The 27,944-nt window shown below is 42.5% G+C and overlaps 1 protein-coding gene across 2 annotated transcripts; it reads right to left on the bottom strand.

Moving 5' to 3' along the window:
• Positions 1–425: 425 nt before the first annotated feature.
• On the bottom strand, positions 426–27,540 carry med13b (mediator complex subunit 13b). 2 transcript variants are annotated; one of them, XM_086080879.1, is made up of 30 exons: positions 26,744–27,540; positions 25,229–25,463; positions 23,204–23,372; positions 19,223–19,368; positions 18,954–19,151; positions 17,505–17,699; positions 17,034–17,190; positions 16,845–16,952; positions 15,679–16,395; positions 14,658–14,874; positions 13,665–13,695; positions 13,464–13,585; positions 13,281–13,371; positions 13,011–13,207; positions 12,738–12,925; positions 10,620–11,509; positions 10,354–10,521; positions 10,047–10,270; positions 8,828–9,023; positions 8,407–8,746; positions 7,105–7,321; positions 5,886–6,077; positions 5,496–5,719; positions 5,275–5,417; positions 4,326–4,484; positions 4,059–4,241; positions 3,836–3,981; positions 2,567–2,731; positions 2,374–2,474; positions 426–1,279 (listed from the first exon to the last, which is right to left on the bottom strand). In XM_086080879.1, exons 1-30 carry the CDS (start codon positions 26,807–26,809, stop codon positions 1,147–1,149), a joined length of 6,318 nt encoding a protein of 2,105 aa, XP_085937005.1. In that variant the 5' UTR covers positions 26,810–27,540; the 3' UTR covers positions 426–1,146. The 2 variants fall into 2 exon arrangements, with proteins under 2 accessions (XP_085937005.1, XP_085937006.1); XM_086080880.1 differs by having other exon boundaries at positions 10,354–10,518.
• Between the last annotated feature and the right edge of the window lie 404 nt (positions 27,541–27,944).

Raw genomic sequence — 27,944 nt, 5'->3', positions numbered from 1 at the left:
ACAAGGAAGTGCATTCAACAATTATGTCCGCCAACTAACAAACCTATTTCATCATGCCGAAAGATGTACAAGAAAAAATAAAAATAAAGAACCTACAGCTCTCACTTTCTGAAGGTGATGATAAAGCAGGTGGCACATTATTATTTCAAACCCCCCAAAAAAAAGGCCATGTTGAAAAAAAATGTTCCTTCAAAATTTACACTATAAAGTACAATAATCCCTAAAAAAAAAAAAAGCTTTTTATTTTATTCATTTTTTTAACTTAAGGTCCATCCATGTTTACTTCATGAAAAAACATATGCATTGATTGAAGTAATTTATCTTGTGCTTATGAGAATTTGTGCAAATTGCCCAGCTAATTTGAAGTCTATGCTTATTTTGAATAAAACAATAAAATGTAATAACAAAAAACAGTAAGAATTCAATTTACTTGAGGAGGTATCATGTAGACGCACTTTATTCCTAAAACAGAAGCTGCACCATCAGTAGCGGCACACAATTATATGTACACATATACACACACACACGCGCACACACACACACGCGCACGCACGCGCACACACACACACACGATTACCTAAATCTGTTATATAAAATATATCATCTGACAATGTACCTTTTGAATTCCTCTTCAGAGCTCATTGAGTTAAAGTGTGCGAGAGCGTCTGGAGCCCCAAATGGCGGGCGAGCCGACACGCGACGCTTCCTGTGGGCTCGCCGCGGCGAGGGGCGGGGCCAGGCGCCCACTTCATGTTTACAGCGTGGCAATAAAAAGGCGTGTACCCTTTTCTTTGAAAAAATAAGATTCTAAAAGTCATCTACAGCAAAAAAGTTCACCACTTGTTCCAAAGCCACGTCCTTTACACTGAGATGTACACACCCGCTAGGATTTGTAATATATAAAAGATATTAAGCGTTAAAAATTCCACATTTAAAAACTTACAATAAATAATATATGCAGGCATTTCATTAGGATAAAATTTCATCGATTGCAATCTACAGTCATTAAAAACACCTTTTTTTTTTTTTTTTACGAAACCTCCCTTGATCATCCAAAAACGGATTCTTGGCATCTGATTGGACGCTGGCGGGAGCGCCGAGAGGCTTCTTCCCGCTCCTGGCGAGTCACGCGACGGCTCGTGAGCATCAGAGCATGTTCATGATGAAGTTGTACATCTGCGTCAGAACCACAAAGTGAACCGGCAGACAAGAGCGGCGGTCCTGAGTGGCGGGGTCGCACGTCAGCCAGGAGAGGGCGTTGTACTGCTCCAGGACAAATCTGCCGCCAAAACAAAACAATGTACGCATTAGGGTGGTCAAAATTAGCTCGTTAATATCGAGTTAATTTAACGCTCCTTTAACACCATTCGTTGACTGAACGCTTGATTAATGTCCGCCCCTCGCACTTGTGTGTCATCAATGTCCAACATTAAACGCGTATGCCATCTTGTGGCAGAAAAATGACTTCAACACAAATCAATGTCTTACACACATTTATTAAATTTTTACAGTACATCTTTTTAAACATTTTGACGCATCAGCCATTTTGAAGAATCACATGCCGATAATAGATCAGAGATGCTGCTGACCCTGGGAACTCTTTGCTCAAATATTTTTGAAATCTTGGAAAACTTTATTTACTGTAAAAACAACAACAGGGAGCTATTTATTTTACAAGTTTTTATTGAACTTTTGAAGACATGCTATTGCCCCTGGGAAATCCCTAAACTTTTTGTCTATTGACTAAGATGTTTTACAAAAAAATTGTTCAATAAACATATGTTTAAAAATTTATTCAGCTGGAGTTTGTGTTTTTTTTCACATTTTGATGCCAATATTTTTTCTCTTTTAGTGAAAATGAATATCGGTTCTCGGCATCCTTGACTACTAATAATCAGAAAAAACCCATATCGGTCTATCTCTACTGTTTAACTTGATTTTCAAATAACATGACATTACTGTATCAATGGACTAAAATATACCACCATATGTTTATTAGATTGACATATTTTTCTACTTTTGTGAACAAGAGTATCAAAAATTGCGAGGGGAAAAACTTATTGTACATTTTATTTTATTTATATAACAGATAATAAAATGTGATTAATTTGCAATTAATCCCGAGTTAATTATTGAAGTCATGCGATTAAAAAAAAAATGAAATCAGTCAATCAGTCACAGTTTCCGTATATATGCCACCGAAATGTACGCGCATGGCCCGGGTTGTGTTCGTCAGACTAATTGAATCAGTCTTCCTGCTAGTTAATGATGAACACACACGACAACTAGAAATAATCCAAAAAGCTGCCATTTGAGTGACGCCTTTAAAGAAGTTGCACAAATGACAGCGAAGCGTGCAAGTGAGTGACTGACCTGAGGACATCGGAAGTGTGGTTGGAGTCGAGGGGGTGGGAGTGTTTACTGTGCAGCAGCTCGTCTGATTGGACAGAGGAGACGTGCAGGTGCAGAGAAGCCTGGTGGAAAATGTTCACATCATCGTCATGATGAGCGTATATATATATATGTATATATAAAAGGAAGTTTAAAAAAAGGTCTTGTCCCGTACCTTGAGGAAGAGAGGACACTGGTTCTGAGCTTGAGGACAAGCCGACCAGAACCAGTCGGGCAGCGGTCCGGCTTTGGCGGTGGACACGAAATAGCCCAGCGCCATCGGCTGCTGCAGGATGTTCAACGCCTCCTCGTGAGACTCCATGCGGTCCGTGCTCTGACCCTGTAAACGCATTATCCGGACATATTTAAAAATAAATAATGCATTAAAAAAAAAAAAATCGACACCACATTGAGCACATCTGTCTGTAAGAGACGTACAATGACGTACGAGGGTCTCCCGAGTTCACTTCATTAAAATGTATTATTTTTCCTTAGTGTGCCTTCGTTTTTCAAATAAATTAACATTGTCATGGCAATAAAGTAACTGACCAATTCTTTTTTTTTTCCCTGCCAAAGTCAGACTTTTGCAGGAAATTACTCTCCATAGTCTGATGCCGATGTTGCCAAAAAAACAAAACAAAAACATGCCAATCTCAAAGACAAGATGAGTTAGGCAGTTAGCGTGACGATATTGCAAAAAAGAAAAAAAGAAAATTAGATATTTTTAAATTAGTATTATTATTGTTCAAATTAAGGATGAGCGGCACTGCAGCCAATACTGGTATCGCCCTCTTGTGGCCGTTTTAGGAATGGGAACTAAAGGCATACGTGTCTTGACAGATGCCCTATAACATGCAATTTCTTTAACTCAGAGTCGTTGATGGCAACTAGCATCAAAGAGAACCCCAACAAGGCGCACCATCATCTGCACTTGTCTTCAACTATGTTTTTGTTTTGTTTTTTGCAATGAGGCAGAGAAACGTTTTGGGCAGCTCTGGTTAAACAAAAAAAAAAAAAAAAAAACACCAACTATGGCCAGCAGATGGCAGCTTTGTATTCTTTTTGGATGAACTCACCATTAAATAAAAGTTTTCAACACGTGATTGACCAAAGTCATGTTAAATCTACTAAAAGAGTGTCAAAAAAAAAAAGAAAAAAAAAAGAGTCATAGACCATTTGGCTATTTCCATGAGTCCTTCAAAAATAAACTCCTACACATTTTGTCTGACTAACCTGCATATTCATCTACCCATTGCCAATCATACAACCTAATAGCTTTCTTCAAATAAACAAGACCAGATTTATGAAAAACAAGATCATCATTTCAGTGTGCAGTACTTTTAGCAATTTTAGTTTGGTATTGTGCTGTGATATAAAACATATCCCTTATCTCAATAACGGTTGAAAAACAAGGTTACAAGGCTAGCATGTCGCCAGTACGGACCTTGCTTCCGTCGCCGCCCTGGTGGTAGTGCGAGCCAGGCGAGTGAACGGGGGAGGTGGTGGGCGAGTTGGGCAGGATGCTGATGATGTCGGGGTCCACCATGTCGTTGTCGAACAGGTCGAAGATGCCCATTCCGTCAGAGCCGTCTGCAACGGGCGAGAGGAGAACCGTTAGCGACGTTCGAGAGCTAACCACGCTAACTCGGCGCGTCGCCACCGCTCACCTGGATTGATAGGGTTGAAGTTGATGTCTATGGGTTCCGAGGTGTTGGTGTTGACCTGCACCATGGCCGACGTGGGGAACACCAGAATGTGCGTGCACGACGTGTCCTGCGGCGTGCTCAGCTGCGACGTCTGCATGTTGAGCGTGGTGCTGCGGCCGAACACCGAGCCCGTCGACACCGAATCTGCGCGGCGGCCAATTCAAATGGATCAAACACAGAACGAGGGCGGTCGTTTGGCTCGAGTCGGTTCTGTGCTGAGTTTTATACCTGGCATGACCACAAAAGAACCCTGGGGCTCCATGGCGACCAGGCAGGCGCTAAGGATGCTGGGAGTGTCGGCAGCTGAGATGCCGCACATCCGGCACGTCTCCTTCAGGCGCTTGCTGAGGGACTGAAGGTTCCTCCTGCTCAGCAGAATACTCCAGTCTAGAACACAAAATTTGGACATTTTATGATTGTTAATAATATAATATATATATATTATTTTTAATATACACAGGAAACTTACATTTTACCCAGATTGTTCAAAATGGCTCCAACCATCATTTTTTTAAATTATTACTGCCAAATATTTATAGTGTGCAAGGGGTATCTATACAAAATTTGGATCCATTGACTCCCATTATAAATCATAATTTTTTTTGATGCACTGTACACCTGATGTGTTATAGTGCATTTGTCATGATTACCCAATTTATCCCTTCAGTAGTGCCTCAACTTAAGGTGGAAAATTAAAAAAATGCGAGTTGAGTCTTAAAAGCCATAATCTACCAGGTAGCGCTCGAGAGCTACTTATTTTTGCTCGAGCTGGCGTATGCCTTTGTCACGTGACCATAATTGCACCAAAACAAGCCGGCATGGTCGGGATTGATAGAACAGGCCTGTGTGTGTGTGTGTGTGTGTGTGTGAGTGAGTGTGTGCGCGTGTGCGCAGAAACACTCATGTGCGTGACGTGTGCAGTGAAAGGGACAATTCTGGACAAAATGTGTTTTATATGCATTATCGTTGCTGATTGTCCATTGAGGGCATCAAAAACAAATACATACATAAAAACTACATATGTATGAATAGTTCTGATGTTGCTGAACATTTTGAGTGGTCGAAAGTAAAAAAATAAAAATAAAAAAAAATTCATAAATGACTTGGTTATCACACAAAGTCCACTTTATGGACAAAAAATACCACACACTGAATGTTGTCATTTGTGTGCGTTTACCTCTCAGTTCGCCATGGCCCATCCTCCCCAGGCGTCCAATCACCACCCTCCACGGCAGTGACGTCACCTGCACCAGGCCCAGACACCAATCCCAAAGCTTCTGCAGACCCAACCGTCGGGCGGATCCCATTTTCCTGCGAGCCCTGCAACCCAACGCCCGAGACGTCACAACAGATCCCCGTCCCAAACCGTCGAGTCCGCAGGTGTGCCGGGGGCCTCACCTGTTGGGCACGTCGATGCTGATGATGCAGCTCTCCAGCAGTTCGCCGTGCTGGTCGGTGCAGGAGGCCAGCAGCCAGCGCTGGTCGTGAGACAGGCAGTAGCCCACAAACAGGATGTTGTACTTCTGCGACGCCTCCCCGAATGTCTCGCCCAGCTCCGTCTGCTTATCTTTCACCGGTGCCAGAATGAAAGGCGGGGTGTACAGACGCAGACATTCTGGCCTCTGCATGGACAGGGAAGAAGAAGAAAAAGGAAAAAAAAAGTTAGTTGAAGAAGCTCAAAATTGCCGTACAGGTAAGGTTGGCTGATGTTAAACCTGTGACCTTTTTTTTTTTTTTTAAAGCTACATAATAAATCTATATGACCCAGCCCAACTTTCACAATGCTACCTCTGGGTTTTTGAGCGCCATGTCGATGGCAAGGCCAGGACCGAAGCCCGTCAGGGCCTTGAAGTTGGTGGAGTTAGGCAGGGGCCGCCGGCACTGTGTGAAGACGGAGAAGGCGAGCGACTTGAGGTGCTGGCCGTACAGGTGACGTTCGCCGCTGTGCACCGGCTGCAGAAGGTACTGGCATGGAACGATCTGGTAAAACACAAGCAGGTGAGGATGTGAACACACCTGGGGTCCAATTTTGAAGTGGAGATAAGGGTAAATAATTATTAGTTAGCTAGTTGACGTAGGGGGGGGGGGGGATATCAACGTATCTCTCACGCTATGATATCAACTATCAATCAGCTTAACCATACATTAATTATTAACCTCGATAAGTTTCAAGTCCAAAACAACTTGCAACGCCTACAGTTTCTGTAAAGACTAAAAAAAATAATTTTGCAGATGGGGGTGGGCGAAATGGGCAAAAAAAAAAAAGACCCCCCCAAATAAAATTAATCAACTCATTCACTGCCATTGACAGCTATAGACGTCAAAAACTCATTTAAACAATTTCTATTAGTTTAACCCCCCCCCCCTCACTTTTGCTAATAAGAGTATGAAAACCTAGGAAAAAAATTGTAAATTTAGAACAGATATCAAATTTGTGATTAATCCTTAGTTAACTAGTGAAGTCATGTGATAATTACAATTACAAATTTTAATCGCCTGACGGGCCTAATAAAAAATAAATAAAAATAAGGGGCATTTGATCGTAATTAATCGCATGATAATTTTTTATCTGTTATAAATGTACAATATTTTTTTTTATAGGTTTTCATAAAAAAAGAAGAAGAATATAAATAGTTCACATGAATTTTGGACGTCTATAGTCGTCAATGGCAGTGAATGAGTTAACATACAGCTCTTGTTTGTATGATCTCCCCCCCCCCCCACACACACTATATAGCGGTATTGCATTACATCCATCCACTTCCTTCCAGTAAACACTTGTAACTCGATCATGTTCTATTACACCAACATCAGCGCCATTAGCCCAAATTCTCTTTGACACGTTGACGCAACCTTGTGTCAACCAGTCTATCACTTTGCACCTGAACGACCCTGCTAATGAGTCCCTCGCTCATTCTCGTCTCCCTGTGGGACTGAGCGGCTAAGTGCATCATACTGAACAAACGCTATAAAAAATGAACTTGTTGCATGGCGTTGGAACACGTACCTGCACGGAGACGGCATTTCTGATGCGACTGGGAAGGAACTGGAGCATCTCCATGTAGCAGCGCAGGAGGCCCAGCGTGTAAGCGCTGGAATGGACCTCGCGGTCGGCGTCTGTGTAGCTGAACGGGTCCACCATGTACACCACGATGGCGGGCGGGTAGGAGATGGCGTGGGACTCGCCGTCCGTCGGCTTGCCCACTTTATCTCTGTCCATTGTGCTGCCGAGACGAAAACAATAACACTTGATATAGAAGCAATGGTTTGTTAAAGATAGAGGGGGGGAAAAAGTCACATAATTATTAACTCATTCACTGCCATTGACGGCTATAGACGTAAAAAAAATTCTAACTAGTTCTATTAGTTTAACTTTTTTCTTCTTCTCACTTTTGTTAACAAGAGTATGAACCTAGAAGAAAATGATTGTACATTTAGAACAGATGTAAAATTTGTGATTAATCGTGAGCTTACTCAACAAGTCATGCGAATAATTACAATTACAAATTTTAAAATCGCCTGACGCCCCTAATTTTTAAGAATATTTTCTTTAAAAAAAGAAAAGATTATTTAAAAAAAATGTCTTGGTTTTCACACTCTTGTTAACAAATGTTAAAAAAAAAAGTTTAACTAATACAAATAGTTAAAATTATTTTTTGACGTTTATAGCCATCAATGGCAGTGAAAAGTGAACCCCAATTTTTTGGGGGGACAATAATATGTTCTACGCAGCCCCACTAGTCTAAATATGGTATTCTGTTTAATACTGCATTAGTGGAATATGAGTTAAGCAGCAAAATCCAGCCGTTTTTATACATCTCAGGGAGCGGCCATTTTGCCACAACATCAATGTTGCTCAGGTAACAACCAATCACAGCGCCGCTTCAGAAAACAGGTGAGCTGTGATTCGTCGTTGCCCGAGCACTGAGCAACTGTGATGTCATCTTCAGTCGACAGCAAGTGGCAAAATAGCCGCCCCTTGAGATGGACAAAATCGACTGGATTTTGTTTCATAACTCATATTCCACAAATGTAATATTAATCAGAATGTTTAGACTAGTGAGGTCACATATAACATATTGTCAAGAACTGTTTAAGGTTGACTTCCACTTTAGCCATCATGTTTACAGCAAGTCATATGGGAGGATGAAAAAAAAAAGAAAGAAAAAAAAAGAAAGAAAAAAAAGAACCCCCCCCCCCCCCCTCACACACACAAAATTTCAAGCAAGCAAAGTCAATAAAAGGAAGTAGCAGTAAAAATAACAATAAATAAATAAATAATAAGCATGTCTCCACAATAATGACCCACCTCTCAGGCGCTTCACTCGAGCTTTGGGCAGTGGCACCATTATCCGCACCCGGGCCCTGCGGGATGGACTGGGGCCCGTTATGTGACGCGTTGCCCTGCAACCCGCCAGCGGCAAACTGGGTGTAGGCGCCCGGCTTGGATGATGACAACCCCCCCATGGCCTGGGGGCCGGAGGGAGCGGGCGGAGGGGCGTTGTTGTCGTTGTTGTTCTGGGTGGTGCTGGTGGCGCCCGAGTGTCCTGAGGCGGCGCTGGAAGAGGCGGAGTTCTGGGTGGACGTGGCGGCGGGGTTGCGCTGGGAGAGGAGTGAGCTGTCCAGAGACTGCTCTGATAGGTAGGGAGCTGAGGGAGGGGATGTGATTGAACGTGTAAGTGGGGCACTCGTTTATGACCCCCCCCTCATTTAGAATAGGAGTTAAGTACCTAGATCGTAGCGGCACACTTGAGCAAAGACTTTGAGCTTATTGAAGGCCTCGCTGTTGCCGTCTCTGGCGGCCATCTTGAGGAACCAGTCGCTGAGGGGCTGCTCGGCCATGCTCCTGCCTTCTGTGCTGCCAACCTTCAGGATGCCCTCGGGATGACTTTTGCAGATGGGCCTGTGTTGTCCGAGCTGGCACGCCTGTAGAGAGAAAAAAAAAAATCGAATCACGTCTTCAGTAAGGTAAAACTAACAAAATTAAATACAATTCAAAAAACATTTTCGTTCACGAAATAAAATGAAAACTTCATTTTCATCTATGGTAATTAATTTTATGTGATTTTAAGTATATTTATTTCAACATTAACGGAATAAGGACGTTTGAAAGTTTGTCGCACAGAAGCGATGTCATCTAGTAGCAGCCAATAGAAAAGCATCTTCAGATGACATCGCTCCTAGGCGACAATTTGTCAAGTTTGACTTTTGACCTTTTCGCCTCTCCTGCTTTTTCATTTAAGTCGACCAAAACGCAACGTAAGGTAAGAAGTGTGTTACTTTTTCCATTTTACCATGGTGTTTATTAGGGGCGTGAATTGAAGTACCTGGCAACCCCGATACAAATCTATAAATTGATTATTGCGATTTTTTTACTCAAATTTAGAAAATACAAATCCGAAAAACTTGTACATGTACACTGTAACATTTGTACGAAAATGTTTTTATTTATCTGAAACTTCAGGCTTATAACTGTGAGCCACGTTAAACAATCTGTTGCAATCTGTTTCATGTTTGAACAGCATTGAAATAAAACATTAAGGCTTAAAGTTCCATTAATATAAAACATTCATCCATGCTTAACGTGTGAACCCTAACAAAGACGTTTTGTTGAATATTCCCATAAAAAAAAATAAAAAAAGTTTAAAAATCGATTCGGCCGCATATCGGATCAATCCGAGAATTGCGCGCTGTAATATTGCGATATTTTGCCGAAACAAATTTTTTTTAACACTCCTGGTGTTTATTAAATCTTGCACACAAGTAATAACATAAAAAAAGAAAACTAATACTAAACTACAGTTAAGCATTTTTGAATTAACTAAAACCAGCCACCCTGAACACTAATTAATACTAAAATTCCAAAATTATAATAACCCTTGTCTTCAGATTCTGAAACTTTCTGATTGTGGAAATGTGAGCACAAGAAGAAAGGAGCGAAGCACACACCTCGTACATGGCGCTCAAATCTTTAAAGAAGGTCTTGGCCCGGCAGAGGAGCATTTCGCTTTCTGGGCAGATGACGACAAAGCCGACATCCCTCTGGGTGCCGAAGGGATCCAGGAGCAACTTTTCCCAGTAGGGCAAGCTAAAGGGGGACAGTACCACAAAATCGTACTCATAGCCGACCAGAAATGTAGGGATGGGCAGCGGCTCAGGAGACTCATCTGTACCTGTGAGTAGAGGAAGAGAACAAGTTTACACTTCAGAAGCAAAAGGTGAGCTAATCGTTGAAGTGTGTTCTCCACATTCGTACCATAAGACCCCCTCCCGGCCATCTTGTGGAACTGCTGCCAGGTGAGGGGTCCTTGGACCCCCCACGAGCGCACGCTTCTCTTCTTCTGAATGGCGTCCTGCAAGACAGGCTGGAGGGACAACAGCACCCGCAGCACATCCTGAGAGAACAGCTTGTTCATGTCGGCTGCTTCACAAGGGAAGAACACAAACAAGAACTTACTTCACAAACTTGAAAAGGAAGATGAGGAAAAGACGGCGGAGGAGGGAAGGAAACGGAGGGCTTACATTTGCATTTTGGCCACTGATGAAGACAGGTGCTTTTCACTAGCGTTTCATCCACTTTTCCTCCTGACATGTTGTCCATGAACTGCCTGCCGTGCTCCAGCGCCATGTAGCAGTCATTATAGCAGTCTCGCTCCTCCACCCTGACAAAGGAGCTCGGGGTCGAGCTCAGTTTGGGGTACTCCACGCCTGCCATCGGCGCAAACGGGTTGGTGCATTGATCCTGGAGCAGTAGAACGAGCTCATCGGGCGGTTTCTCTTTCAGACCGCAGGACTTGTGTTTCGACGACGCCCGCAGCTCTTCGAAGCAGCGCTCCGTGTCGCGGCCGGCGTCCGAGCCGCGGCCCACCACGTCCAGCTCGTCCTCCAGGAAGAGCCCGGCGGACTGGCCGAAGCGGCGATTGGCGACGGCGCTGAAGCCGCATGTGCAGGGGTACTGGGCCTCGCCGTTATCCTTCAGGTACACGCCCACGTCGGCCCCTCGGATGTTCATGTTGCACACGCACACGCAGCAGCTGTCAAAGTTGCAGTCCTTGAAAAGGTTCATGACCGATTCGGACAGGATGAGCGTGACGTAGAGGCTGTGCGCCTCCGGGATGGAAGGGACGGTGGCCGGCTCCACCGAGCTGAGCGGCCGGCAGGTGGAGGAAGTGGAAGCGGGGGAGTAGAGGTCCGAGTTGTCGTACTTGAGCGAGCCCTGGACACTGGAGGGCCCGCGCGGCGTTCTGGGGGTGCGCGGAGTGCGAGGGGTGGGCACAGAGAAGCGGGGCGTGGCCGGGGAGGGGAGGATGCCGGCGCCACTGTTGCTGGGAGGGGCACTGCTGGACATGACGGGCGTGTGGGTCTGAGGGGTGTGGGTCTGGATGTCGTCGGGCTCCACGCTTGGGATGTTGCTTTCACAAAATAAAAAAAAGGGAGACGGTGTTAATGTGCAGTTTGATGAGTCAACACACATACAAGTTATAGATAAGGCAGGCACGCTCTGTCCTTCGATGTTGGCTGGACTCCGACTTTCTTTGGAGCAAGGAAATAAAAATACACGGTGTCCTATAATATGTGAACATTTTCATTTGTTTATTTAAAAGGGAAGTCAATCCCCCACTAGTCTAAATACGGTATTCTGGTTAATATTGAATTAGTGGAAAAAGAGTTAAGCAGCAAAATCCAGCCATTTTTATCAATATCTGAAGGCGGCCAGTTGTCGAGTGAAAAAGACATCACAGTTGCTCAGGTAACAACCAACAGGTGAGCTGTGATTGGTTGTTGCCTGAGCAACTGTGATGTCATCTTCAGTCGACAGCAAGTGGCAAAATCGCCGACCCCTGGATTTTGCTTCTAAACTCGTATTTCAAAAATGTAACATTAATCAGAATGTCATGTTTAGACTAATGAGGTCACATATTGCCAAGAAATGTTTAAGGTTGACTTCCCCTTTAATAATTGCCAATTGTTGCTAAAATAATCTTTACCAAGATGGTGTCAAAAATTGAAAGACATGCATTTTTTTGCTACAATTGAAAACATGCATTTTTAAATTTCTTTGACATGCTTTCATCAAAATACACCAAGGATAAAAAAAAAGTCAAACTCGGCCTGTTTTGACGGGTCGGCCGTAATCATGACAACCGGGTACAAAGGTACTAGAGTATTGTAAATATATTGGGTTCAAGAGCGCATATTGAACATGTGTGGAGATTTGCAAAACTCGTTATAAAATATATATATCTGTTCATTGGAATTTCATAAATGTCTTATTTTTCAACATGAAGGCTATGTCATTTTATTTTTATTTATACTCAGGAATCCAATATTTCTAATGATGTCATTTTTGAGGCACCCTGTATTTTTGTTCCTGTGGCAAACTTCTGAAATTGCGAGACTTAAAAAACCCAAACTTTTAAGAGTCATAAGCATGTAAAAAGTAAACCCCTGTTCATTAACTTAATAAAGGTGCCACGTGACAGTGAAGTGATACCAAAATTTAGCATCCCCTTTGTACTTCCTTCCGCCCGCTGACGTTTCCAGTTTTGTGTTTGTTTCTTTATTGACAAATGAACTGTTGTGTATTAGATGAACCGCAGCGTTCCAAAACGAATGGATTGGCGCGCTCTATTTTCTCACCTGTCTTTGGTCACTACTGGTGGCACCAGCTCCATTTTGCTGATGGTCCAGCTACGCACATACACGCACTTGTGCTCTGGCAGCTTGATCGGCAACAGACACTGACTGGGTAGCGTCTTCAGGGGGGCGTACATGGAACAGCCAATAAACGGCTGACTCGTCTCCGGCTTGTACACAAACTTAAAGTCCTACAAGAAAAGATACAGGTCGGAATTTCAAAGATGGTGTCGTCTCTTGTGTTCTGAGCTCGGGCAGGTGGAGGGTGTCGCATACCTTTACTTCAGAGGGCTTGGGGCTGCAGAAGCCCTCCTCCACCTCCATCTTGAAGTGGTTGTTGAGCTGGCTGCCGTCCAGCAGGGTGAGGCCCGCCCCCGCTTCCAGGCTGTCCTTGCTGCCAGAGTTCATGGGGGAGTAGCCCTGTTGTTCCAGAGAGGGTGGGGTGGGAAACATCTTGTGCAGATCTGCCGTGCCTGTCGGAGGGAAGGAAGGTGTTACTTTCCTTTTGAATAAAAGTCCAAAAAGATCTGATAATGATAATCTTACTTATACAAGACAAGGGGTCCAAAGAGGTGGGCTTTGCTTCTTTCGAGACAAACTTGTCATCTACACCTGCGCCAGCTCTTTTGGCTCCAGGCTTTGTGATACATCATCAAATACAACACAATTAACAACGCAGCATTGACAGGTTCCTTGAAAGGTTGTGAGAATCTTCATACGCGCACTTACCGCTAACTCATCTTCATCCGAATTGAAGATTTTATCCAAGTCGCTGAAGGACACGGCCAAGTCGTTCTCATGGATGAGGCTGGTGGAGGCGGCTGGCTTACTGCCTGGTGGACCTTGACCCTCTGCACCACGTTTACACAAAGAATAGCATAAGAATGCGCTAACTTCTGATTCAGAAAATTAACAACAATAGGCACTCACCATCAGCTGAAGCCCCCGATCCATCATCCAGCTACATTTGGAAGAAGAATAGAATTTCACAAAATAAAAATACGCAGAGGTACAATTTTCTTCATGTAATGCGTTCTCAGTGTGGTTGCGAGAAGTAAAACCCACCTAGAGCTGTCAAAATTAACCGATTAATCGACATAATCTATTATCTATATATAAGGTTTTGATGCAGCTTCTGACCTGAAGAGGTCGCTTAAAGCAATGGTAGTTATTACCAAAAAAACGGCCAGCAGGTGGCAGCAGAGTATAAGAAATCAGCCAGGGCCATGTTGCAACAAGCTCTGTTCCCCAGCGTTTTCACCAAGTTTGTGAATAATGAGAAAACTATAAAATCTATATTCTAATACTAATCCCTGCAAAATGGAAACAGACACAAATATACTTTTTTTTCCTGATGAAAGAAGAAATTCTAATCTTTCTTTTGGTAGGTTCCATGTTTTTTATAGCAATAGAACACAATATTCAGAGGGCCTAGCAAAATCAGTCAAAATCCAGTAAAACAGCCGGGAGTGAAGGAGGTTGCTTCAGTGAAAATGGATGGTAGTGAATGAATTAATGATAAAGTAATCGTTTGGAGCTATTTTTTTATTTATTTAAAATTGTCCAAATCCTCAGATTTCAGCATATCAACAAAAATTGTTTACTGATTTCAATAGTCCTTCATGAAAGAAGAATGATTATCTTCAGTGTTTAATCAAAATAAGAAATTTGCTAACATCTGTTTTTACTACAATGACGAACCGGTAACATAGTACAACATCAACCCTACTATTTTTTTTTATCACTATATAGTAGTATTGAATAACTACCAATTACTGGTTAAGAAACTGTAATCAGGGAATTTTTTTTTAAAGTTTTTATAGTAAACTTTAATGCAAAATGAATCAGGTTAGTCGATTAATCAATTCTAAAAAATATTTAATAGTGACAGCACTAAATCTAACCAGACTTGAGGACACCCACCTTATGTTTTTTGCTCCCGTCCCTCTCAGCTCCAGACTTGTCCCTCTTTTCCTTTAAACTGAACTCCTCGTCCATGTCGTCAAAGGCGTAAGGGTCCGGCTTCTCGTTGTGGTCGCAGTCTGCCGTGGCGCAGGACAGGTAGGTGTTTCTCCGCTGGGCGTAGGTCTTCACCAGGTCCTGAGACACCTTGAGAGGCTGCATGGAGACTGCCATCAACCTGAGGAGGAGATTGGGTTTCATTTTTGCTTGTTCTGCAGATGGCTTGTAAACAGAGATCAGAAGTAATGAAGTACAAATATTTCACTACAGTACTTGAGTAGTAGAGTTGGGGCGTCAGGGGATTACAAATTTTTTATTGTAATTAATCGCATGGCTTCAATAGTTAACTCACCATTAATCACAAATGTTATATCTGTTCTAAATGTACAAAAAAATAATAATTGGGGAATTTCTTCATACTCTTGTTAACATAAAAGTGGATTTTTTTTAACTAATAGAAATATGGCTGCATCTTTTAGTCATTGATACAGTAATTTCATAATAATTCATAACATTGAGTTAAAATTAAAAAGATGTACAGTACTATTAAAAAAACGAGTGTGATATTGATTTGTGTTGGTCATTTTTCTGCCACTAGATGGCATATATGCATTTGTAAGACGTTGGCGACAGCTCAACACATTTTCTTTCCATATTAGGAGCTATCTAATCTTTAACATGAAGTAACTTGTGAAATTCTGCACATTTTTAAAATACAACTTGGCCCCAGTCTCCACAAATACAAACACTTATTTTTTAAATGTCTTACTGCTAAATTTTGACGTGGACGTGTCTGCTGCGTTGCGACTAGAATCCCCCCAGTCATTAATCGAGAGTAAAAAATTATTTTTTTTTTAAAATAAAAACTAGTGGCGTTAAAGGAATTTTAAAATTAATTCACACAAATGTTTAAGTCCATTACCACAAGTAATCAAGTACAGAACACGAGTACTTTCTCCATCTCTGCTGGTAAATTACTTACTCTGTAACAGACACGACACTTTCGGCCCCCACGCTGCCTCCGGGGTCATCTCGTACTTTATCCACAGGTAGCAAAGGCGTGTAAAAGACGGCTGCCTTCTTCCTCGGCAAGTTGAAATACTTCCACGGGTTGTGTCCGGGGTCTTCGTTGGGGTTGACGCCCGAGCCGATAAAGACGGTGGGCTCCAAGGTTTCGTTAAAGGGTGGGGGAAAGGGTAAAGGCATGGGCGTGCTTTCCGGAGGTGGCTCCTCCGACGAACTCTTCTGAGGCAGCAAGCAAGGCTCCACCGAAGGCGGGTAAAAGGGCTGGTGAATGGGCGTGGAGTTTTTCATGCCGCCCGGAGTTAGGTCGCCTTCGACGTGGTCGCAGGGGTGCGGGCTGAGCGGCGGGGGCGGCGGCGAGCCGCCCAGATCGGCGGGGGGGCCGTGGCTGTGCAGCGTGGGTGCTTTTGTGGGCGCCGTGGTGTCCACGTGGTGCAGGCTGGGGTAGGAGCCCTCCTCCTGACCTCGCAGGCAAAGCCTCTGCGTCTGAGGCTCCAGCGGTTGCTCGTCGCTGACAGAGTTGCGGTGGTGAAAGGGAGTCTGCGGCCTCTTCTGCTGCTTCTCGCCCTTCTCCAGCTTGTCGGCCAGCTTGTGCTTTGGGGCTGGCGGGGTGGGCTGGCCTGACGACGGCGGGTGTCCTGAGGTGTTGTTGGGCCGCTGCGTCTGATTCTTATGTCTAAGAGAGGAGAAAGAAATAAGAAGAAAATAAATACTTTTGTTAACATCCAAATGTATTTTTCAATCTTTTTCCCTGTTTAACTTGTCACTAATTTGCTTGCGCTCTTCTTGTCAGCACAAATTGTTTTTTCTGCTCTTTTCTTCAAAAGACTTGGTGTGAAATCTGGACCCGTTTAAAAACAAAGCAGAAACTCTAACTCGAAGTCATGACGTATTTGGTATGAATGGTAACAGGTGGAAGTTTTTTTTTTTCTTTTGGTACCTTCTGCTATCAAATGGTAGAGGATTAAATTGGTCTGCCTGTCACAATATGACTCTAGTATAGACAGATGAACAAACATATATATGTAATTATTACAATGAATCCTGCCGCCCCTACATGATCTCTCATCACACCTTGGGTAGATCACACATGCCACTATTTGAGGAAATACTTAACGGGTATACCTTGAACAATTGCAACGTGGCCTATGGACGGGCTCCATGAAATCCCAGAGCCCAGTTTTGTCTGCCTCCTCCTCACAGGTCCCATTGGTCATGTTTGTAAACTTCCTCCTACCATAGTAAGAAAGGACATTGAACAAGAAATTCCGGATATTGCTCTTTTTGATTGACAGGAGAAATGATTTCATGTACTTGTTCCCTGTGCGGTTTATGTTATACTCCTGCCAAACGGACTCCACCATGTGGCTGGCCAGCCTGCGTGGGATTTTCCCCCCATGAAGAGTGTTGTTGGAACTGTAGCCGTCGGATGCGGAGGACAATTTATGCCACCTCTGTGCTGGCTGATAGTCTAGAATGAAGGCAAGACAAACACGTTATACAGTAAACTGAGACTATTTACCAACATATAATACAGTGGTAACTTGACTTAAGAATTAAATGTATTCTGTGACCAAGTTTGTAGCCCAATTTACTTTCATGGTAAATCAATTTTGAAATGCATTGGTTTATTTTTGTTGTGTGTTTTTAAAAACAGCACATCACGGTTAGCTCAAGCAACAGCATAGCTGACGCGAGAAAATGTTTGGCTTGCGACACCCAACTACATCACATGCATATTTGTATAATCACATGTATATTTTGTAAAAATTGGTGTGGCCATACCGGTCTGAGCTTCCTCCGGTGATGTTGGTGGCGTCAGCGTGACAGAGGACATGGCGGGATCTCTGTGAGCGGCCTGACCCGGCTGAGCGCCGCACATGCTTCCTGAGGTGTTGGATGAGCCTTGAGGGACCACGGCGGGGAGATCCGTCAGGGGGAGGAGCACCAGGCAGGAAGGATACACCATCCTCACCCCAGCTGGAAATGGAACACACACACGAAAACAAGAAAATGGATGAAATACTTCAAATTAAGGGCTGAACGATTTAGAAAAATAATCACATTGCGATTTACTTTTCAATGTGATTTAATATGCAGTTTTTACATGTATTTTTTAAAAGCAATAAATGAATGTGTATTACAATAAACAATATGATATGCATTAATGTTTTGGTATTTTATGCTAACAAATCGCTTTATCACTTCAACTTTTCATGTCATGAAACCAAGTGGACTGCATTTCTTAACCACTGAATTTATCTAGACATCATATAAATAAATAAAACATAAATAAAGTTTGCTGAACTTTAGGATTTGAAAATTGCCTTCTACTACATTGCAATGTTGTAGGGCTGGGTGATATGGCCCAAAAATAAAATCTCACATTTTTTTCAGGATGATTATGCTCTATTTTAATCTAATAAACCCGACAAACATTTATTAAATAATAATAATAATCAGTGCAAAATGTTCAAATAACTAGACAAAGTGCAATTTCTAGTGAAATTGCGTGGGAATGCTGAAAGCTAAATGCTATGGACGATACACTTTACCAACTGCAACACTGAGCAGTATCAGAGAGCTGATAATGATGAGAAGTTGTATGTGTGGAAGTGGGCGTGGAAAGCAGGACTTAGAAAAAGTTTAAAGTCAGTCCCATTGAAAATGAATGGGGGAAAGTTGATATTTAACATTAAATTGTGCGAATACTGTAAGTAATGAGGAATCAGACGATATATACCCAAGATGGCATATATTTTTGAAGGACGTTTTGAAATTTGAATGGTGTAAATCGGATGTGTTATGTGGGAGTTTTTGCACTGTAAAAAGTGAGATGAATAAAATGCTATAATCATATTGAATAAAGAATGCTGGAAACATTCCCACAATAATGTATACTGATTCTAAATCAGTTTTAACAAAACTTAACAGGCATAGTTTGTGCTTAAATGCCACAATTAAGTAGTTGGTAGCCATTTGTAAACATGTCTTGTAAACCACACATCCAGCAATCTGCCAAAATTACAACGCAGAGTAACGTTTGGATGAAACAGAACATAAGAACCGCTTTTTTTTAAATCCAGACAACAAAACTCAATTTCACGATTTAGCAAATTTTCAACAATTTGATTTTTAAAATGACGATTAGTCGGATTAATTTGATTTATTGCTGAGCTGTACAATGTGGATTTAAATGTGATTGTTCCGCTAGAGAAAATTGTGATGCCTCACCAACAAGGACCTCCACAGCTGCCAGGGAGTCATCCTCCCAATCGCCGTCCTCCATCTTTTCCTGCTGCATCTCTTTAGGATTGGGGCTGATGGGATAAAACTGCCGCCACTCTTCAATGAGCTTCTGAGTCGGGTGGTCCGACATTTTGAAGCCCTGGCCCGTGAGGGTCCCGTTCAAGCCATACGGGCTCAAGATGACTGGAAAGCAGGCAGGGCGGGTAAACAAAGAACCATCGTGTCAAAAATGAGTGCGATGTGCACAAACTTACCTTGCAAGGGGCTGGAACTCTGCTGGGCGAGGCTCAGATGCTCCTCACTCAGCCGCTGCAGTGGCTGGTGTTGCGCAATCTCCACGCTCGTGCACACGTTGCTGTCGCCGTGCACGAAAAACGTGAACGCGCAGGATAGGTGCTCGCTGCGACGGGGTGAGAGACACATAGCGGCACTTTTAATACGTCAGGATTAGGTCTTTGAAAACGGCACAATGACACTTTGGAACGAGGTGTCAAGTGAATCTCCTGCAGCGAAATCATGAACAAAAGATGACGGATCATATTCTCAATAGCTTCCATCTGACTGCTTCAAAATGGATTCTAATAAAACCATCAGAACTTTTATCAAGACAATTCTCAATAAAAGTGTAAAAAGGAAAAAAAAAACAAGAACTGTATAGCCTTCAAATGCTACAATAGCCGTCATTATTTTCCATTTCTCGAAGCAGCCAAGTGCACTCAAATAATACTTGTTGACATAGTTGCTGTAAAACCACACTGCATGCTCAGCATTTTCCAAAGGCTGACCCTGTTTACTGGCCAGCAAGGGCGAGCGACAACAACTGTGTTAGGAGGATCTGAGTCAACCCCCACTTACAGCGCCTAACACATTTATTAGACCACCGTGCAATGTAAGCTTTATAACACAGCTGCACTGAATTAACCAGTAAAGACCAAAATGTGTATTTACTTGCATTCCTTGGACAGAAAAATATTAAGTAGCTGAATGTTAATTTCAGAAAATGTCAAGTGCTCACTGACAATGATGACTTCATGATGCTCTCTAAAAAAACTTACAGATAGACTTAATAACTAAAAAACTAGGATAGTCATCATCACTAGGCATTAGTGGTGGGAAGACTCAAGATTCGATTCCAATTTTTGGGTCTGCAATTCGATTCAGAATGATTTGATTGACAATGATTTCTGGTTCAATTTATAGATGAGTAAAGAATCGACATGATCTACTTCAGTCTGACTCACAAATGCTAATTAGCGCGTTACTTGTGGCACTTTTATCACTCAAAAGAACATCTATTCATACAAAACGCTTCAGGAATGTATACAGATAAGAATCTTAACATTACTCACAGGCATATGCTCTTTCTAAGCTGCAAAATAAACTTATTGGCATAACTTGATTGTGACTTTTTCCTTCTACCCTCTAATGTGACTACAACTTAACTGTGTATCAGAATGCGCGGAACCACACTGCCCCTAAGTGGCCAAGTCGAGTACAACATGAACAGCGTAATGGCACACACAAACAAGGGCAGGACAGTATAAAATAATTTAAATAAAATCGATTTAAGGACATTTAAAATCGATTCTTAATCGTACTAAAAGAATCGCGATCCTTATGAGAATGGATTTTTTTGGGGGCACACCCTACTAGGCATATCTTGAAAATATCAGATAGCAATGTCAACTAAATTGGACTATTTAAATTCTTATTAAGAAATACCCTGAATACTGAAGTGCACCATTTTGCTTGTGTGTCGTCAAGGCCTGCTGGACTACCAAACAACTGCAATCAAATATGTGGACAATGTGCATAAGGGTAAAGGGCAAAAAGCCTTCAAATAAAATCATAATATGCACTTACCGCTATACTAGACTGAATATGATTATTACAGTATTTGTCAGAATGACAAAGAACCTTCAATCCACTTAGCATGTGTAACCACAAGACCTGCTAAAGCGGCTTAAAAATACTAGCAGACTTAGATTTTAGATTTCCGTCAACTTAGGCAGCTGTTACAAACTGCCCCCAGGCACCATTTGTCATTTCTACCACAAAAGAATGACAATTATTTAAAGAGATGAAAACGAGCTTACCTGAATGCTCGCCGTCTTCAACATTTGAGTGAGTACATTTCTTAAACCTCACAAAAGTACTTTGTAAATCGACTATGCAGCAGAATGCACAAAGAGCCCGGCTGCGGTAAAACACAAGCATGTGGACAACACATTGGAGCACTCAAGGCATCTACTTTTCATCGCCTTTCTTTTAATTAGGCCTGGCCCGGATCCAGCGCAGTCCGCTTGGGGCGGCGCAGTCGACATGTTTTGGCACTGTGCGCAGAAACATATCGAGACAGAAGACGAGGAGCCCGCCGGCCTTGCTAACTGAACCGCCGGGCTGCTCTCCAGAAGGTGTGTTGCTTTGCGTCACGCACTGGCGCGCACAGAACACAGTCTCATGGTGGAGGAGGTCACACGTTAAGACAAGTGTGATTTCATGAATCTAACGTGACTCACATGCGCTGCCGACAAGGCAACTCGTGAGATCAAGCAACTTGTAAACAGTCAACTCAACTACTAGGGCATCACAATCTGCTAGATCCTCAATAGTGTGACACTTCTAGCCCGCAAAAGCAACCAACATGAACATCTGCAAGCTCCACTTGTCCAGAAGATCCCCACTGGGAGCAAGCGAAGGATGTCGCGGGGTGGGAAGCCCCAAAAAGTAGCTTCAATCAGAACATCTGTCCCTGCTACAGTAGGTATATATAAATAAGTACTGTATGTACAACATATGTCAGAAAGGTTCCAGGACTGGACAGGATTTCAAATGCAAACTACATTTTTTTTCTACTCAAACTAGTAATCATGATGTCAGTAATATTTGCCTTCATATACTCCCGAACGGATTCTTCCATAATCCACCACAGCCCGCCATCTTAATGACATTTTCAAAAAAAATGGCCCCTCAATAAATGAAAATTACAAATGGGAGTGGAGTGTTTTTCTTTTGTAATGGACAAAAGTGTTTTATAAAATAAATGAATAAATAAAATAAAATACATTTTAAAAAAATGAAAAGACCTCAACGTGCAATTTAAGGCACTTCCCTTCCTTTAAACATGGAGAGTGAGGGGTGGGAGTTGTGCCACATAAGTTGCACAACATTTCAATCAATAGTTTTGTTTTTTCTTGGCTTTTTGCAATACTTATAAAAAAAAAAAAGGCCAGTCAAACCTTTTTTTTCCCAAGCTGAGGTGGAAAACTACAAATTTTAAAGTCACAACGTGGTATTGTCAATGCTGACAGTAATGAAGAGATATTTACAGTACAGATCTGTATACATTTGTTATAGATTTACGGCCTAGAAGTGTTCTCGCACAAATATTATTTACTGTAATGACTTCACTACTACAATACATTCTGACTCAAATATATAAATTTGGGTTAAATTGGTCCCACCGTAACTTTCTTCTAAAAATAAAAAAAATAAGAACAATGAAATGAATGACATTCTGCAAAACTAACTGAAAGTGACCCAGTTAACAGAACTCCTAACAATGTAAATGTTCTGCAAATTAACATGAATAAATTAACACATATTATGCTGTAGAAAATTAATTTCATGCACCTAACCTGTAATGTCCGATGAACGAACGAGAACTCTTAATGTAAAGTCACGTCACCGGATGTAGTTGAGTAAAACAAAACAGACTTTGACTTGACGGGAAGAAATCCCGGTGAAGAGTAATGCATTTAAATATAGCAGTCAGATTGTATGTAGTTTGTTGCAACAGCTCCCTATAGGTTTGCCATCGTGTCTTCAATGTGAACAGTGCAAGGCAGCAGATACGGAATCCGCGATAAAAAAAAAATACAATAAATAATTATATATATATATATATATATATATATATATATATATATATATATAATCAATGAATCGCCAAGCCCTGCTTTAAAAGCATTATACAGATACAGCTTGATTTGAAAAAGCAGCTTATTGATGAATGGTGCATCATTCAGAACCAAAAGTGTGCCAATTTGCTACCTTATTTATCATTGGCAGTTGTTCTACTTTGTTTACATTGTGAAGAATTTGCCCTGAGGCATGTTTAAGGTGCAAATAAACAAATTAAGACACACCAGAATCTAGTGCTTAGTAAATGCAGCTCAATTTTGAGCATTAGCAGAGTGACAGTTGATGACGACGCGCGTCTGTTACTGTCCTACCTTTTGTTGATGACTTTCTCGTCCTTCTGATAGGGCTTCACGAACCACTTGCCGATGCGTACGAAGCCGCGGTTCATGAGGCAGCGCTCCAGCAGGTTGTGGATGGCTTTAAACAGGAGCGTGCGACACTCGTAAGAGAGGCCGCTCTCCCACTCGCCGTCCTCCTCGCCTAGAGAGAGACGGAGACGTTAGAAAAATGCAAATGCGCAAGCACGCATGGGTATCCCACCGGGCATCCTCAGATTGTGTGTTTAAGTACGATAGAAGTTGTGAATCAGGTTTCAGCAGTATGGACGACGCGAGTGAAATCGAAAATGCCTCTTCAATGACACTGTCATAACATTTATGATTTCGCCGTACAAATCTAAACATACAAAGATTGAACGTGATGCATAAAATAATGAGTCCAACAGAATCGGGGAAAAAAAACAACTAAATATTAATAAGTAAATAATTTTTTTGTTATATCACTGCTTGTTAAGAGTAAAATGCTGCTACTTTTCCTTTTCATGATGTGTCAAGCTGATACAATTCTATGGAAAACGACTTGACTAGAATTAGTTTATATATAATGCAGTAATCCTCGTGCTATATTGCAGTTCAGCCTTCGAGGCCAAAGCAATATGGAACACATTTACAGTATCTTTATTTGCAAATTACATTCTGGCATCCGAAGCCTACCATGTATTTTTCTAAATTATTATTCTGAAGAGCTGTAAATATACTGCTTTCCTGGTGAAGTACATAAGAGATGGATTTCAACTAATCTGGCTGCAGAACTGCAGCGCGCCGAACCGTCACTGCCGGTCATTGTAACAGTGCACACTGTATCCACCTACACTCATGTTTTCTCTTCAATAGTAATTAAATGACTACAATAACAATACACAAAATTCATGGTTCAATATTTTTCCATCCAAAAATATTTATTAATTTCTTAATGGGCATGTTGTCTAACGGCAACTATTTTTGCTCATTGCCAACCTGTCTGAGCAATTTCACCAATTATTTTTCTCTTTTTTTTTATGTTTTGGAACAATCAGGGTTAGTACGGTTGCAGAAATTAGCTGGGATCTGATTTTTTTAATGTTCTTAATTTCTTGAGTCAATAATAACATATTTTAGTTCTTGAAGCACTGCTGATTTACAGCTATATAAAAAAGGTATCATCTCGGCATAACTATTTCAAATAATAATAATTGGGGGGGGGGGGTTGAACATTTTGGATGTTGTTTTTTCTTCTTTAAACATTGCACAAGTATTTAATCGGGACTTGGTATCGGCAGGTACGAAATCAAGTGACTTGGACAGACTCTGAAGCAAAAAAAAAAAAAGTGATCTGGGCATCACTAGCTTTAAAGAGTGTGAGGAGGTCATTTTCAGACTTGAGCTGTAGAGTGGCATAGTTTTCATAATTCCTGCAAAAGATGAGAGATGACGCTGTAGTAACAATAAATTAGACATTTTAGTAAAGTTTTGTCATTTAAAGTTGTGTCTTAAAATAGAAATGTTTGTGAAAGCCTGTGTTAAAACTACCCCCTGGTGTACCTAATGTAGTGGCCTGAAAGTAAACTAACCAACTCTATTGTTTTTGTCCCATTCGTAGAGAGTGGCTCATGATAATTTCCACACATATTTGCGCTGACCCCTCCCCAAGAAGGCGTGTCCCACTCACAAATAAATGAGTTAGAAAACCCAGGAAAAAGGTCATCTTGAATGGATCGCCGAAAATCAAATTCCACAAGCGTTTTTAAGGAAAGCTGCTACATACCGGCCTGAATCTGCGGTGGCCGAGAGCCAGCAGATTCCACACAGCTTTGAATGACTGACTCACAACACATCAGATGTTGTATAATCCAAATGGCAATGGGAAAAAAGTGAGGGTCTTGCTTTGAAATGGTAAATTTAAGTAAGTCGTTCCCGTGGAAGTGCCTTTATGCTGCCTGTGTGTTAATGCTAATATCAAATCCTGTGTGTCATTACATTTGACCGAGATTGACGTGGAAACAGACGCTGCGCACTCACTCAAGAGCTCGTTGTGGATGAGCTCGGCGAAGCTGGGGTCGTCGCCCCACCAGAAGAGCCAGAGCTCCCTGCGCCCGGGCGTGTGGTGCCGCCGCCACACACTCAGCACGTCCGCCGCCATGCACCGGCTGAAGCTGCACAAGATGGGGTCCTCCTCGGTCACGGGAAAGAGGATGGGCGACGAGGTGGGCCCTTCCCACACGAAGCGTCGCCATTTGATTCCGGTCAAATCAGCCTAAAAAGGAGAAGAGAAGATTGACGTAAGGCTGAAGACAAGTAATACAATTCTTTATCCCTGACCTCTATCACTTGATATCAAAACACCTGGTTAAGGCAGAAGGCCGCCCACAGTTCGGGTGGACGTTTTTTTTTTTTTCATTAGTGGGAGTCGTTCCTTGCATGTGTGGCCTAGTGTTTGATCACAAATGTTTGTGGAGTGTGCGGATAGACCTGCTTCATATGAAAAATTGATGTCTGTTGTTAAATGGCACTAGTAATCCATCCATCAGTCGTGTGATATTCCAATATAAAAACGTTTATTGTATGATAAAACTCATTGCATAATCTATATTGTCATTTTTAACATGTGGAGTTTTAGGTTAGCTATGTTGCTACACATGTAGCATCCAAGATAGTAACAAACAACAGCCTTTCTATTACATCCTCCTCAGTCCTCAGGTAAAATCAATCAACCTACACTTAAATCCAACGGTTACAGAAGGATAACTGTAACCGCCATCCATTTTCTCCTTATCCTCATGGATCTCCTGTGAGATTGAGAATATCCCATCTGACCAACCAATTGCAGGTCAGATATATAAAAACAAGCATTCACACTTACACTTAAGGGCGATTTAGCATATTTAATTAATCTAACCTGCATGTTTTAGTAATGTGGGAAGAAGCAGGAGAACATGCACAACTCCTTATAGAAAGGCTACATAACCAACATTAATTTGAATAGTCAACAAGCATGCATTCATAAAGAGCAGCTGTGAGTGAAAGTCACAAAATAAACAGGGTTGTTCGGAAAATTGACATACACACAATCATAATGATTAATGTGCCAAAGTAGGCAGCGCACACGGGCACACGTCAGTAGAACCTGATTAGTGGGTAAAACATTTAACAGCTGACAGGCTCGTTTAACAAGACAATGTTTGTAGTAATACTTGATCGCAATTAATGCTAATGTCAGCGTATTGTGTGCACCCTACGCGGCATACGAGCCCTATTCATAAGGCAAGTGGGCACCACTTGGCCCCGCAGTGTGTGTGCTGCTCCTATTATGGAAGTTGGCCGAGATCACGATTTGCAAGTTGCAGGCCCCGATGCCTCCACGGCAGTCTGCAAGTGACGTTACAAAGCTCGGCAGCCTGATTAGCCAAAATGGCTTTCTGTGGCCTCAGCTGGCGCAGCTAACGAGCTAGGCTAGCCCCACACACACACACACACACACGCACACACGCACACAAACACACACACATACATACACACGCTCACACACAGTCTTACCAGGCAGAAGAGGTTGGAGTGGCAGTCCTCCAAACTGGCCCCGTTTGGTACAAAGCACGAAGTCATCCTTGTCACTGCGTCGTCGGAACCTTTAAGTCCATGGTCTCACACAACAACTGCTCGCTCGGGGGGGTTTAGCGCTCCTACGGCCAGCCGCCGCTAGTCAGGCAGACAACTTCCAGCCGGCGCTAGCCGCCGCTAGCCCGAAAGCTAAGCCAACCTTATGGATCGCATCGAGCGGAAAGACAAGCATCTAGCTAAACGATTCATCAATCCGATTTGAAATGTATTGTCCGGTGGGCTTCCAGCGATCGAGCTGGTGGTGGGGCTACATTGCCGTAAATATCAAAATAGCACGAGTTAACATGACCCGGATTGACTACCGCTGACTAAGTGATATTCGCGGTGCAAAAAAGGGGAGCTCCGAAAGTAAAAGAAAAACTTCAGTCCAGAAAGCGCTAATGCTAATGGCTGCTAGCCGATCTGAAACAATTTCAAGGCAAAGGAACTCTGTCTGTCTGTCTTGTCTGTCTGTCTCTCCCCTCCCCCTGGTCTCTGCTAGCCTGCTAGCAGACGAGCTAACATACCAGAGGTCCAACAACGCTAGCCTCCATAAAAGAATTAGCTGCGCCGACCCCCTGTTCCACCAATAAGCACCATGATGCGCCCCACGCGATCCCCGAAAACGGACCCCCGAGAATGGAAGGAAACGGCGAGGCTACTCATCGACTTGCGCGCCCCCCTGCTTCTGCTCCATGGTTCCAGCAGATTTCCATTATTTCAGCTCATGGATTGAATTCTTTAATGGCGGCCAGGAGGACAAGTCTGCCTCTCGGCTCTGATTGGCCATTTGCCGCTAATGGGGGCGTCATCCGGCTTCAAGTAGCTCCATGACTTCACAGTTTACAAGATGAAAGCTCCACTTGCATCTGTCATACTACTGTCACTGGTGCTCACCCCCTCGATGATGTCTCTCGGCCGACACGTTGCTCACTGCAACACGTTTTAATTGCAATGTGTGAATGTGCATGTGCTCTTTTACGCAAAAACAAAAACAAATATTATTTCTACTAGTCATTCACAGTTTTCGGCTACTCTTGTCACTAGACTCCACCCACTCAAACCATTTCAACTTCAACATATTAAAATCAATTTATGACATGTTGACTACTAGTTTTCACATTCCAAAGGTTCCTAGAAT

The sequence above is a fragment of the Leptonotus elevatus genome, chromosome 7, assembly GCF_054856555.1.
Source record: "Leptonotus elevatus isolate MCC_2025b chromosome 7, RoL_Lele_1.0, whole genome shotgun sequence".
Taxonomy (NCBI): Eukaryota; Metazoa; Chordata; class Actinopteri; order Syngnathiformes; family Syngnathidae; genus Leptonotus; species Leptonotus elevatus.
This window is presented reverse-complemented; position numbering and strand designations above follow the sequence as displayed.

Coding starts and splice junctions, on each gene's coding strand:
- med13b (XM_086080879.1), bottom strand. CDS start 26,809: ATGACTTCGTGCTTTGTACCAAACGGGGCCAGTTTGGAGGACTGCCAC. Junction 16,396..16,844: donor CCACGTTGCAATTGTTCAAG/GTATACCCGTTA, acceptor CTCCTCTCTTAG/ACATAAGAATCAGACGCAGC. Junction 14,875..15,678: donor AGTGTCGTGTCTGTTACAGA/GTAAGTAATTTA, acceptor TCTCCTCCTCAG/GTTGATGGCAGTCTCCATGC.